The 14,273-nt window shown below is 37.1% G+C and overlaps 1 protein-coding gene across 1 annotated transcript; it reads left to right on the top strand.

The window, feature by feature from the left end:
* Positions 1–10,133: 10,133 nt before the first annotated feature.
* On the top strand, positions 10,134–12,970 carry LOC130857828 (centromere protein C-like). Its single transcript, XM_057743652.1, is given in 3 exon segments — positions 10,134–11,327; positions 11,329–11,834; positions 11,836–12,970. Coding segments are annotated over 3 exon segments (2,835 nt in total).
* The last annotated feature ends 1,303 nt before the right edge of the window (positions 12,971–14,273 follow it).

Below are 14,273 nucleotides of genomic sequence, written 5' to 3'. Positions count from 1 at the left end.
GTGTGGTTGAAGCTGAGGAGTTCTCTAAGGCTTTTTCCTGTCCATAGCAGTTTGGGAATACAAAGACCTCTTTTCATTATCTCTGTTGTTTACAGTCTAGGTTGATAAAATTCTTTTGAAAATGTTGTTGTAAGCTTTTTGCGCTTCAACTTATAATCCTCTCCATTAGACAAAAGTCAACTCGCAAATCTCCCCAGGAAACCACAATGGGACAAGACCCTTCAGATTCTTAGAAGCGCTATTCTGTTTTTCGTTTTATTGTTTGTTTGTTTTTACATCCTTTAAAAAAGTTTTTATCTGGAAATACTTCCAAACTTACAAAAAGTTACAAAAAACAAAACAAAACAAAATAGTACAAGGCATATTCTGTATACCCTTTACCCAGATTTGCTTATTGTATTAGTTTCCTCTGATTGCTGTAACAAATTACGACAAGCTGGGTGGCTTAAAACAACAGCAATTTATTCTCTTATAGTTCTGGAGGTAGTGTCCAAAATCAAGGTGTTGACAGGGTCATACTCTTTCTGAAAGCTCTAGGGGAGAATCTGTTTCATGCTCTCTGAGCTTCTGGTATTGCCAGCAATCCCTGGCACTCCTTGGCTTCTAGAAGCATCACTTCAGTCTCTCCCTACTTCATTACATAGACTTCTCCTTGGGTATATCTGTCTCTGTGCCCCTTATCTTCTTTGAAGAACACCAGTCATGCTGGACTAAGGGCCCACGCTATTCTAGTATGACCACATCTTAATTTAATTACATCCATAAGAACCCTATTTCCAAATAAGGTTCTGAGATTCTGGGAAGGACATGAATTCTTGGGGGAACACTACCAACCCAGTACACCTGTTGTTAATGTTTCACCCCATTGGGTTTACCATTTGCACTCTCACTCTCCTTCCTCTTCTCCTTCTTTCTCTCTCTTTTCATTCTCTATGTATATGTAATACATTTTTCCTGAATCATTACATTTCATTCACCATGTCCCTTTTACTGCTATCTAGTTCAGTGTATTTCCTAAGAATAGGGATATTCTCTTACATATGTTACTTACCCATTTGTGAATAAACATTTGTTATTCCTAAAAAAAATTGTACTCATATAACCACAGTACAATTGTCAAGTTCATAAGTTTATATTGATACAGTACTTTTATTTATTCTACCATCCATATCCAATTTTACTCGTTGATCTTTATAGTATTTTACCCCTCCAAAACAAGATCCAGTCTAGGAACAGATACTGCACTTTGTTGTCATTTCTCTTTAGCTCCCTAAATCTGGAACATTTCTATAGCCTTTCTTATGTTTTATGCCATTGATATTTTTGAAAATTACAGACGCCCCCCCCCCAAATGCCACTCACTTTTTTTTTAAACAGAACTTTCCTCATTTTGTATTTTTTCTACTATTTCTTCCTGATTAATTTGAGCTTACTTTTTTTTCCGAAGCACAGAATGCCTCATCCTGTTTTTCATCCTGAATTCCTTTGACGGTGCTCTGCTGGTCAGCAACTGCACAGTTTACAACTCGATCCTTGTTTTTCTTTGCTTACCTCTTAGTCATCACTTTTACTTTACTTTGACCATTTTTTTCTTAGAAAGTACCTTGTTTCCTGACAATATTTACTCTTATACAAAAATAATTGCACATCGTTTTTATGGGCAGTGCCTTTCAACATAAATAGAAGTATTTGCAAATAGGATGAATTCTACTTTATATGCATCCATTATAGTTCTTAATTGTTTCTTGGTTGAATTTAAAATTTTTGTTAAAGTATAATCTCAACTGATCTTCACTGTGCATTAGTATTCTTGGGTATTCTAACTGTATGTTTAATGTTTTTAATGTTTTAATGGATGCATTTAATTTAAATACTCAGTCTTTCCAGTTATCTTCTCAAAGAAATCAGAAACCTGATTTTGTTTACAAAGTCATCATAAATAGAAAATAATACACAAGAAAAGCTGAGAAACATGTTATAGTGTAGAGATTTTTTTTTTCTAAACCTAATTAGATTCCTAAAATATTAGGTAACTTTAATAAAATCTGTGCAATTAGTAATTTACTTGAAATAAGGTAAAAGGTAACCTATATATAAGAAAACAGTTTGGCTTTTTGTTTCCTTGGTAAACAATTTAACCTTTAGCATTCTTGGTTAAACTGTAAATCTTTGAATGACCTCATGATCATTTTTGGCCACAAGGAATATAGTGAATTATACATTGCGTATAAGAGATCTACTACACCACTTTGTAAGGAATCAGAGCACTGCCTCGTGCAGTCTTGGACCATAGCAGTGCACACAAATCTAGGGGAAAAAAAAAACAAACACTGAAGTTTACCTTCAACTCAAAACTTACCGCCATTATAGAAATTTTATTACACAGATATGGTATGACAGATGTAATCAGATAATTAAAATTTCACTTTTGCTGCCAAAAATTTATTAATTTTGTCATTAAAATATTTTGAAAAAAAAATTTTGAGCTTATGAATTTCAGCCAGAATAATAACTGGTAATGTTGTGTCTTTCTTAGGGTATCATCTGGAGGTAGGCAGTGACCATCTGTCCCTCACTGGGGCTGTTAATTTTGATCACCTGGTCAAGGTGTTGTCCAATTTTATGAGGGTATAATAATTATTTTTATCTCTTACAACTGTTGAGTATCCTGTGTGTAAAATCATGCATATATCCTGTTCCTCATCAAAATTTCTCCCTTAGTTTACCATCCATTGATGATTCTTTACCATGACAGTTATAAAATCATGATTTTCTAAGCCAGAACCCTGTTGATATTTACCAGTAGGTTCTTGGCATTCTCCATTAAGCAAGAGATCTCCCTTCTCCCTGTTCTATTTATTTATATATTATTGTAATGGATGCATTGATTTCTATTTTTTAATGGTTTAGAATTACTGCAGTTAATTATTTTGTTACTCAAATTGTCTCAGATTTGGCTAGTGGGGGCCCCTTCAAGCTGGCTAAAGTGTCCTTATAATAAGCTCTAATAAAAATTTTCAGCACTTTCTGATTTTCTGGTTTAACAAGTTGTTTCAGGCTTATCTTATCCCTTCCCTGGGATCAACTATTGCTCCAAGGAGCCCTGGTTCCTTTTAGTGGGGAATAGCATTATAGACCGAGGAATGGGTGCTGGGTATGCTTATTGCTATTGGGGTATCTTTGTCTCTTGACCCTTTCAGTGGACAGAGCTAGTAAATGTGCATGTATATACACACATACACATACAGACATACAAATATAAACATGCACATATACTTACATATATGTATTTTAGAAATCATAAGTTCATACTGATATCTCCAATTCCAACCTATCCCCACAGTGTGTTTTCTTGCCTTCCCTCCATTCCTTATTTGTAACTCTCCTCCTCCATGGTGAGGACCCTGGCTTCCAACAACACTGGCACATTTACTCATTCACTCAGTCATATAATACATTTAGAATAGTTTTAGAATTGCTTCACCCATACCACGATGACAAACAAACACACTGCAAAGAGTTAAGGATTGATTTGCATTCCCCTCTCTCCTATATCCCACTCTTTCCGATTTTGAGGGTGTATAGTCTCACACTGTGTTCATAAGTTACATGGATTAGTTTTTTCCTTTCTTTTTTCTGCCTGCAGTGTGCTTATAGTGTTCATTTGAAATACGAGGTTCATTTTGTTTGTTTGTTTCTGTTTTAGGCATCCCCCCTCCAATTCCTATTCTCATTGATTTAATTTCCTTTTTGAATATGTAGGATAATGATATGCTTTCAAAAGTGAAAGAAGTTTCACTTCCTCTCATATATTTTCACTCCATTTCTCCCACTCCTAATTGGTAACAGAGTTTATTGTGTTCTGGTGAATCCATCCTATATTTCTTTTTCGTAATGATAAGTAGATATGTTTTCTTATTTTCCTTTCATCTTTTCACAAAAGATGTCATAACACATATACTCTTTAGCACTTTGCTTTTTCCCCTTAATAACATCTCCTAGAAATAAACCCACAACAGTTCGGAGAGATCACCCTCATTCTTTTTTTTTTTTTTTCACAGCTGCATAGTACTCCATTGGGTGTATGTACCATAGTTTATTCAACCAATCTCCTAAGCTTGGATACTTAGGTAGTTTTCAACATTTTGTAATTACAAATGGTGCTACTATGAATAACTTCTTGCATATGAATTTTTGCATTGTTGGAGGTGTGAATTTTTTAGCAGGGGAATTTCTGTGTTGAAGGATAAGTACATACATAGTTTTGTTATTGTCAAATTCCCCTCCATATAGGATTTTTCCTGTTTTGCAGTTCCACCAGTAATGTGTAAAACTATTTCTGACAGCCTTACTGACAGAGTGTATAGTCATACTTAATTTTTTTTACAAATCTATTGGGTAAGAGATGGCATTTCAATGTAGTTTTAATTTGCATTTTTCTTATTATGAGTGAAGATAAACATCTTTTCATATGCTTTAGGGCCATTTGAGATCTCTTTTTGTGAATTGTCTGTTTTGCTCATTTTTCTAAGGATTTTTGGTCTTTTTTCTCCCAACTTTTGAAAGTTCTTCACAGTTAGATGTATTAACCTTTTATCTGTGATACCTGTCACAAATATTTTCTTCCAGTTTTATTGCCTCTGAAAATCAAATTACAGTTAGAAAGTCTTTTTCTATGTTGACGTTAAAGCAGAACTCATCCATGTTTCTTCTAGTAGTTGCATGGTTTCATTTAGCTGACTTGGTATTTACTTAATTCACAATTTTTTTTCTTCTTCTGAAGATTCCTGACCTTTTTGTAAGGTCAGTTATTCATTTTTAAGGAGTGCTTAAAATGTTTTATCCAGCAATTTTAGTGGTGTTTATTAGGAGGGTCGTTCAGAGGACTGTGCCTACCGTGCTGCCGGACAGAGAAGTCAGCGAATTTCTGCTCTGCAGCCCTTAAAGAAGACAATATGGTTTTGCTACACAGTTCCTAAACCCATAGTCTTACAAGGTGTCAGTCCTTTTGGTGATTTGCTTTTGGCTAATCATATTATTTCCTTTTAAAGTTGTTTTTTGTTGAAAAAGAAAATGATGCCTGTTAACTTTTTCTAAAGGTTTCTATGTGTGTATTTTAAATACAAAATATAGATTACTTGATTGCATGTATTTTAAAAGGGAAGACCTTAAACAAAAGCAAGCTTAATTTGAAAATATGGTGCTTGAATTCTGTACGTGATCAGCAAATATTTATACAGTTCAAAATTTCCTCAATATATAAACCCAAACAGAAGCATACTATTTAGTATTAGAGATATTTGTTTAACAGAGAAATAAAATCCAAATAATATTATTAATAATTTAGAAATATTTAAATACTCCTTATCAATACACAAATTCACTTCATTAGGAGATCACTAGCCATTAGGAGGCACCCATACTGCTTTCTCTGTGATCTAGAGTTGACAAGGCATAATAGCCCATATTTAATCATATATTATAGCCAAAAAAGTGCCAGGACTTCACATAGTACCATTTCTATTTATTAGAAATATTATAGATGGAAAGAAAACTCAGATTTTTGGAAAAACCCTCTGTCTAGTCTCATTACATGTTCTTGGACCTGATCTAGTACAATTGTTGTTCCTGGCACTTGGAGCTTTTGAATTCAACTCCACGGACATTGCTCTGAGCAGTTCTATACATAAGTGCAAAATATTTTACACAGTCTCCATCCAGGAAAAGCTTAGTTTTCTATCAGCTGATTTTTGAGTCTCCTACCCTCCAAACTTCATAGTAAGTTCTCTTATGTTCTGGATTTGGTAAAAGGTTTTAGATGAGCTGTTGGTTAAAAGAGAAAGCTGCTAGGATTTTTACCAGACCAAACATAATCTCACTGATAAAGACATATTTTGAAAACCATTGTAAATTTTAATGATGAAGTGTGGAAATCTGAAAAGAAGCTGTGTTTAAAAAAATGGAAAAATTTCCCATAAAATCTTCCCCAAATTCACAGTCTATAACATATGCCTCTCCTTAATTTCCTCTTTTATTCACTTCCTAGTTCCTAGCAGCTGCATGGTTTTTGCAGCTAGTACTCTTCAGAGTGTTTGCCTAATCGTTATTTGTAGACTGAAAGAAAAATCCAACAGTAGTAGACAGTATATGAAGACATGTTGGCAAATCTCTTAGATCTGAAATGGTTTAAATGATAGCCTGATATTATATAATTTAAATTGATTTTAATATGGAATCATAACCATTAAAATCTTTAGTTCCCAGGTGAGAAAGTTGTTGTCTTCAGGGTTAGTTATAAATATTACAGGAAGCCCATGCAGCAAATTGTTATTAAAGAATGTGAAATATTTGAGGGCCAAAGTTATGGATGATATCAAAGGAAAGTAAGTACATCGAAGCTACAAGATGCTTGATGTGAAATATCTGCGGAAAATTTGAAACTTCTTTTCTTCCCTCTGGCTTGTGGTGGGTTTTAGACTGCATTCACAGACATGGTTCTTATCTGAGCCTCACGAAAGTCTTGTGGGACAAGCAGTCCAGAAAGTTTCTGTCCGCTTGGAGGGATGAGGAATCTGAAAATTAGAAGGGTTAATTGATCTTCTGTGGTTTCCAGCAGTATCGGCAGGGTCCAAACTAAAATACAGACCTCTGGACTCTTCACAGTGTATTGTTCATGTTATAACATCAAGAGAAAATAAAACTTAAAGCAGAAGAAGAAAGGAAAAAGAAAAGTTCAATTTCATAGGTTGTTACAAATAACAGGTTTATGTTAAAAATATTTTTAAATGTAATAAATTTAGTGAATATTGGAATGGGTTCCCTGGCCTGGGGAGTGGGGGAGAATGTCTTGATTTAAAAAAAAAAAATCAGATATAAGGTGAAAATAAGATTTGTGGAATAATAAAGCTCTTAGAAGCTGAGTAAACAGTGACATTGGCTCTACAGGTGAGGTAGGTCGAGTTTCTGTCTCTCCCTAGTGATCCTTAGCAGAGCTGCCCATATGCTTCAGAATCGCCCATCCTCTGAGACTTTGTGAGAATTTTTCTAGAGGAAGCACCTCTCATCCTCACTCTGCACCAAGCAGATTGATAGCCATGCTCTGGATAGCCGTCTGCTTGCCAGGAAATCCCAGAAACCTCCTGTTGGAACTTGAGTTGTAGACCGGGGGAAAGAAGATGCTGAGAGTAAAGGCAGGCGTAGATGGCATTCTGAAGGCACACGCCTGGCTGTCATCATTCTCTGAAAACTTCCTGATGCAGAACCTCACCTAACACCTTCATCCACTGTGGCATAGAAGTCACTTTCCAAGGCCCAGGTCAAGCAATGCATTTTTATTCTCCAAGAGTAAATTAACAGGTAGAAGAAGATTCCGGGGGCTGCAAATGACAGCCCTTTACACGGCTTCTGTCTGTTGCCAGACATGCTAGGGCTTGTGCATCTTCAACTGTAGAATAAAATCCCCCATTCTTATTTCTTGGCTCTTAAGAAATTGCTATAGAAATTCAGTCCCTAGTTCATTTGGTTACATGCGTGCAAAATGCCTAACACATGTGTGAAAAGTCAGTTGAATACAACAGCAATTAAGTCAGCACTTAAAAAATGGTTTTGGATAGTTAAAACTCTTGAATCTGATGAGGTGATTAAGCCATATTCCAAGATACAATCTAAGGGACTGTATGAGGCTGTAAGAGCTCTTTGCAAATCCCACTTGAATTTCATAGCATGATGGTCTATCTGTGTTAACAGGATTGTTAAAATGTAAATTACTAAGAGTAAATCCTGATGAAAGGAGCTATGTCAAGTTGAGGTTAAGAGAGCTTTGAAATTTCCTTGTAGCTGAGGCTGGGGCTCAGGCTGAGCTGAGGCCAGTACTAACACATGAAGTAAACTCCTCTTAGGGTACAGAAGGGGCTTCAGGAAGTTAAGTGTAAACCTAATAACAATTAGAAGAAATCTTATTCATGATAAATTGACTTGTAAGTACAAATTAGATCAAACCATTGAGCTACTTTCTTGAGCAGCCTCATTTTTATATCTCCCAATAACAAGTCTGCACCCTCTGTGCCTTCTGCTGATGTCACATATACATGTAGGTCTAGAACCTATTCTAATGGTTCAACCCACATGCAAATGTCAGTCTTCAAAATCCAGCCCTCCTGAGACCCTTATGTGGCAGACAAGAGGATGGAACGGAGGGCACCTTGGCATAAAGCTCTCTGTTCAGTCATCTTTCCAGACTCTAATCCAGTGTCCACACTAGCTGCCAGAAGGGTCTTCCCAAAGCACAAATCCAGTCATGTCACACTCAGTGAGATCCCTTCTGGGGTACTACACGAGGCTCATCCCCCACCTTCTCAAGCAGTTCACACTCATGTCCTCTCATGTCTCATCATCTTTGCTTATGTGGCCCCTTTCTGCCTGGAAAAAACAATAACTAAAAACCCTCCCAAACTTATTTAGGTTTCAAGGCTCTATTTTTGTTATCTTTTCTTTTGTGGAGACTTCCATGATCTTTCACCTTTATCTCTGCTTTTAAGACAGAGTTAGGCTCGCTCTTCTGTATGTGCCCACAGAATACAGATTCTGTGCTTACTTACAGACTATAGTATCATTGAATATTCACGCACGTGTGCATGTGAATGAGCACACACACATTTAAACTGTAAGAATGCTGAGCTTCTTGTGGGCTGAGCCCATATCTTCTTCCTATATGTTGTACAGCGCCAGCTCTTAGAAAATGATGAGTTAATCAATAAAATGATCACACGCAACAGTCCCAGGAGAACCACAAGGTCTCTGGTTATCTGAGAGTTGTCTTTACAGAAGAGAATGTTAAGAGTGTCCCAAGTTCACCTGGATGTTAACTGGACTGACTGTGGTGATTATTTTCCAATATATACAAATATCAATCATTGTGTTGTGCACCTGAAACTAATATAATGTTATGTTGATTATACTTCAATAAAAAAATTACTCCTAAAAAGATAAATGTCCCAAGTTCAAAGGAGTTTCGTTTTGCCCTGACTCAAGTGAATATTAAACACAAAAATGTTGAGGGTAGGGGAAAGTCAATGGGAAGGCCCGGGAGTGGCAGACACTGCAAAAGCTGAGGTCAGTGTAAAGCTGGACTCCAAAGCTTTGTAAAGCTTTACATGACATCATTTCATTCTCTTAAAGGAGAAACCACAAGTAAAGCCAGTATCTCAGTAGATAGCTGAGGCTCAACAAAGGTAAGGTCCCGTTTCTTTGATGGGACCTGTCCGTTCCTTTGATGAAGTGCAGTCTACCCACTCCTTAAATTCAGTCATCTCATTGCTCAACAAATGTTTATTGAGTATCTGCCCTTTTTCCAGGACTGTGCCAGGCTCTGGAGATACAACAGGGATGATGGTGGGTGCAATGATGCCTTCACAAAGCATGCTGTCCAGCAAACATTGACGTTCCCCAAAGATCCCTCCTGCCCTCTGTTCCCTTCTATGCATTCTTCTTGGAAGATATAGTTTATTTTGATAGTTTCACCTGTGCCCTAAACACTGATGATTCCTTCTCTATCTCAGATCTCCCTGCTAAGTTCTAGATTTGCATATCCAATGCCAATTAGCCATCCCCACATGGATGTCTCTTAAGCACCTCAAGTGCAACATGCCCAAGGCTTAGCCCGTCATCTCCTTCCTAATGCCTGGTTTTCTTTTCCTGATCCCAGTGAATGTTATCACCAACCTCATACTCCAGATCCTGGAACCATCAACTTCAGTGAGTATTTGTTGGGTGCCTCCTTTGAACCATGCACTAGGAAAATATTTTGATATACATTGTCTAATCTTTGGCTTTCTTCTTCATACCTGCCTTTCACCCCTACTCCACCATATCCAGCCTGACTTCAATCTGATCAGTTTGATGGCTACAAAGTTTCTTTTCCCCTCTTCCTCTCTGAAGCTGGTGTCCTAATTAAAGTTTCAAAACCTTGCACTTTTATCATTGGAATCCATCCAGAATAAAGTCCATGCCCAACTTGTCATTTAAAGTCCTATTTGGGGCCCTGCAGGTGACTGCGTCCTCGCTGGGCTGTGCAGAGCTGAGGCCCGTGTGGACTCCCTCCCCAAACCCCTGCGCGGGCGGAGCTGAGCAGGAACATGGCTGCGTGGGGGCTGGATCATCTCAAAAATGACTATAGAAGAAGATTTTGCCAACCTCCAAGAGTACCTGACATTCATACAGAGCAAGGCCAGAACATACTGGAAATCTTACTAGACTGTTTTGAAGAAAAAAGTATTGCCAATGATTTTAGCACAAATTCCACCAAATCAGTGCTTTATTCAACACCTAAAACAAAAACCGTTTGTATTCAGTCACCAAGCAGAGAGACTCAGTGCCAGAAATCACGTCCAAAATCAGGTCCAGTTTCTTCAAGGAAGAAAGAAGCCCCTCTGCAGTTAATTGTAGAACCAAGTGAAGCTGTCAACAAATCAGTTCAGGCCCATGAGGTTCATCAGAAAAGTTTGGCAACTGATGTTCGTTCTAAAAATACATCTGACTCGAGAGAAATGTCAAGTAAAAATCAAAAAGATCATCATAGTGAAGCTGATGAGGAATTTTACTTATCTGTTGGCTCACCTTCTGATCTTCTGGATGCAAAAGCACCTTTACTGCAAAAGGCTATTCCATCTGTTGCCCAAAAGGGAGAGATCTATACTTCTGAAAATTCAGTAAGTATGCTGTCTTCAAGTACAGAGATTTCTCATAAAACCAAAAAAAGGTTAAACTTTGAAGATAAAGATGTTTTGAAGAAAGTAGAAATAACAAATAAAGTATCAGAAACAGAGGATAAAGTATCAGAAGGACCACAAGAGAGGAAACAGTTAGGAACCTCTCAAAAAAGAGCACAAGATTCAGAATGTGAAAATCAACCATAAGCTAGAAAGAGTTTTTCAACATTATCTTTAGAAACTGTAAAAAGAAAAAGTGAATCCAGTTCTGTTGTTAGGCATATAACACCTGCTCCATCTCATTCATCGCCTGCAAATAATATGAAGTTATTAGAAGATGAATTTATAATTGATGAATCAGATAAAAGGTTTGCCAGTCAACCTTGGATTACTATACCAAGAAAGACTGGGCCTCTGAAACAACACACAGTATCCCCTGCTGAAAGCACTGTACAACTTCAAAGGAGGAAGTCAAGAGAAAAACATGACAGTGTATCATCTACAACTTTGACAAGTGACAGACATCCTGGCAAAGCTCACCCAGTAGAGAAATCACAGCCCTCTGAACAAAAAATACTGGGTGGAAGTTGTGGTTTGACAAATGAAATGGAAAATAACTTGTAAATCTACAAAACATGAAATGTATTCTGAAAATGCAAAAAAATCATCTGTAAACAAAAAGACTATAAAACAAAAATGGGGAACAAAATTTAAGGCCAGTGTAGTTGAAGAACAAGTTGACATGGAACAATCTAAAGATAAAAATATAAATATATCGCATATTGCCCAAGGCAGGTTACAAAGAAATTCAGACCGAAATATGGAAGAGGGTGAAGAGATAAGTATTCACATTTCCCCAAAACAGTTGCTACCTGTGGGAAGCAAGAAGGGTAGCACCAATGTTCCTCATACAGAGAGTCAGAAAAAAGATAAGGAATGCAAAAAGAAGCATTATTCAGAGGGGTCCAAGAAGAACAAAATTGTACCTGAAGAATTGACTTCAACTATCACAAGAAGTCGAAGAATTTCCAGACGTCCATCTAATTGGTGGGTGGTAAAATCAGAGCAGAGTCCTTTTTCTAGCAATTCTGCAATAAGAAATGAATTGTCATTGCATCGTAACAGCAGACAAAAACCTGAAAAAAAAAGACCAATCATCTAAGAATATTGGGGAAAAAACCATTCCATTTAAAAGGCAGAAGAGCGCTAACGAAGGCAGCTCAAGAACACAGAAGGTTTTAAATGCTAAAGATTCTGGTTGTTCCCAGAATGAGTCATTGGAAAGCAATGAGGCAGATCTGGCTAAGAAGACAAACCTTAATCCTTCTGGAGATACAGGAAGCTCAAAGAATCAAGATAGTATGGCTACACAAAACGTTGGTCAGAAGTCTCAGATCAGTGGATACACATGCAAGACTCCAGCAGAGTCTAACTTGGATGCTGGAGAGCCTGGAACTTCAGTTTTGGAAGGAAGTGGACCTTCCATGCTCAAGAATTATTTAACGTCTGGAATGAATAATTCAGATGTGGATGATAATGAAATTCAGGAAAGTTCGAATGATTCAAGAGTAAAAAGATTGAACTCAACACCAGAGAATAAGATGCATCACAAATTAATTTTACCCTCCAACACACCAGATGTTCGCAGGACCATGAGAACACGATCAAAACCTTTGGAATACGGGCGAGGGGAGCGAATTGATTATCAAGGAAGGCCATCAGGAGGATTTGTGATTGGTGGAATACTGTCCCCAAGCACAGTATCATCTAAAAGGAAAGCAAAAGGCAACTTGGGAAGAGTCAATACAATAGTTAATGGGAAAAGAATCTGTCTTGATGATGATGAAAGAAAGAATAAATTCGTGGTAAATCTGAATATACCTCTGGGAGATCCTTTGCAGCCAATGAGGGTAAAGGACCCAGAAACACGAGAGATTATTCTAATGGATCTCATAAGGCCACGAGGTACATATCAATTTTGTGTTGAACATGGTGAGTTGAAAGTATATAAAACATTGGATACACCATTTTTTTCTACTGGAAAATTGACATTAGGACCACATCAAGAAAAGGGAAAGCAGCATGGAGGCCTAGATGCACTGATTTTTTATGTTAACTTTGGTGACCTTTTATGTACCTTGCATGAAACACCTTATATAATAACAACTGGGGATTCATTCTGTGTTCCTTCAGGTAATTATTACAACATCAAAAATCTCCTGAATGAGGAAAGTGTTCTTCTTTTTACTCAGATAAAAAGTTGAAAGTTGAAGAAAAGTTTAAATACGTGTATATATATATATTTACATACATACATATAAAACATTGTGCAGTTGAGATGTTTATATTTGTAATTATTCATAATGTTTTAAAATAGTCAATGTTGTGTACTTATTCCAATAAACATTTCAAACTTCAAAAAAAAAAAAAAAAAGTCCTATTTGATCTGACTCTGACCCAACCACCCAATTACCCAATACGTAGCCTTACCTCCTTCTCTGCCTTTCCCCAGGGTCTTGATCTCCAGCAACACCGACTGACTCTTTTTTTAAATAGGTCCTTCTCTACCATGGTGTATTGCTAGAGGTGGTTCCATTTCCTTTAATGGCCTCTCCCCTGTTCTATACTTTTTGAAGGCTTAAAGGTCTCTTATCTTTCCAGTTTTCTGGTATTTCCTTAGATTATAGTAATCTCTGCCTCTCCTGCACTTCCTGCACTTCCAGAGAGTTTGCTTTGTATAATGGTGGTCACAGCCACCCCAGGAGAGCTTAGTGTGACGTGCTAGAGGGGGCAGGCTCTATCTAGAGTTAGTCTGTCTGGTTCCACTTCTAATTTAAAACAGGACAATACATCATTGATCATAACCCCCATGATCTTAGATGATTATGCCCTGAGTCTGTGGATGGAGAATATCCCAAACCAATGCACTGTCAGGAGCATTGCTGCTTGATTTAGTTAAAAAGGAAAAAGTTGTTTGTAACACATAAATGTCCTGTGAAAACAAAACAAAGCAAAAAATTTGAACTGAGTGTGGTCAGATCACTGTGGGAGTTTAAAGAGAAAGGGCAGGGAGTGGATAACTAGGTTAAGGCAGTTTAGCCAGAGAAAGTAATAAAATGAGATGCCTACAGCAGTGATAACATCCAGGCAGGTCCCCAAATAATTGTTCTGTTATTTGTTAGGGTGCATTAGGTAATCGTCCTATTTTGCCACAGCTGGTGTGAAATAAAGTAACTTGTTCATGATTGTTGTAGAGGAAGAAACACGATGGCATGGAGGCAGTTGTGGCTGTAGGTAGTGTTAGATCTTTATCACAAATCAGGGTAAAATTCAACAGGCTGGAAAAGCATAGAAAGCATAATTTGGACCAAAACAACAAAAACAAAAACTTTGCCTTTTCTCAATTATATTTTACCTTTTGAATTACGTGGAAAATCACTGATTTTCTAGTAAAGTAATGCCACATGCCAAGAATACTGACATTTGCAGTTTATATAATGGGAAATAAAACCACCTCCTGAAGTAGGGGTGCCCCTGAAACAGGCAAATGTTTCTTACCTGAGGATG

This window comes from Hippopotamus amphibius, chromosome 7 (genome assembly GCF_030028045.1).
Source record: "Hippopotamus amphibius kiboko isolate mHipAmp2 chromosome 7, mHipAmp2.hap2, whole genome shotgun sequence".
In the NCBI taxonomy this organism is placed as follows: domain Eukaryota; kingdom Metazoa; phylum Chordata; class Mammalia; order Artiodactyla; family Hippopotamidae; genus Hippopotamus; species Hippopotamus amphibius.
Note: the sequence above shows the minus strand (reverse complement) of the source record. Positions and strands in the feature narration are given on the sequence as shown.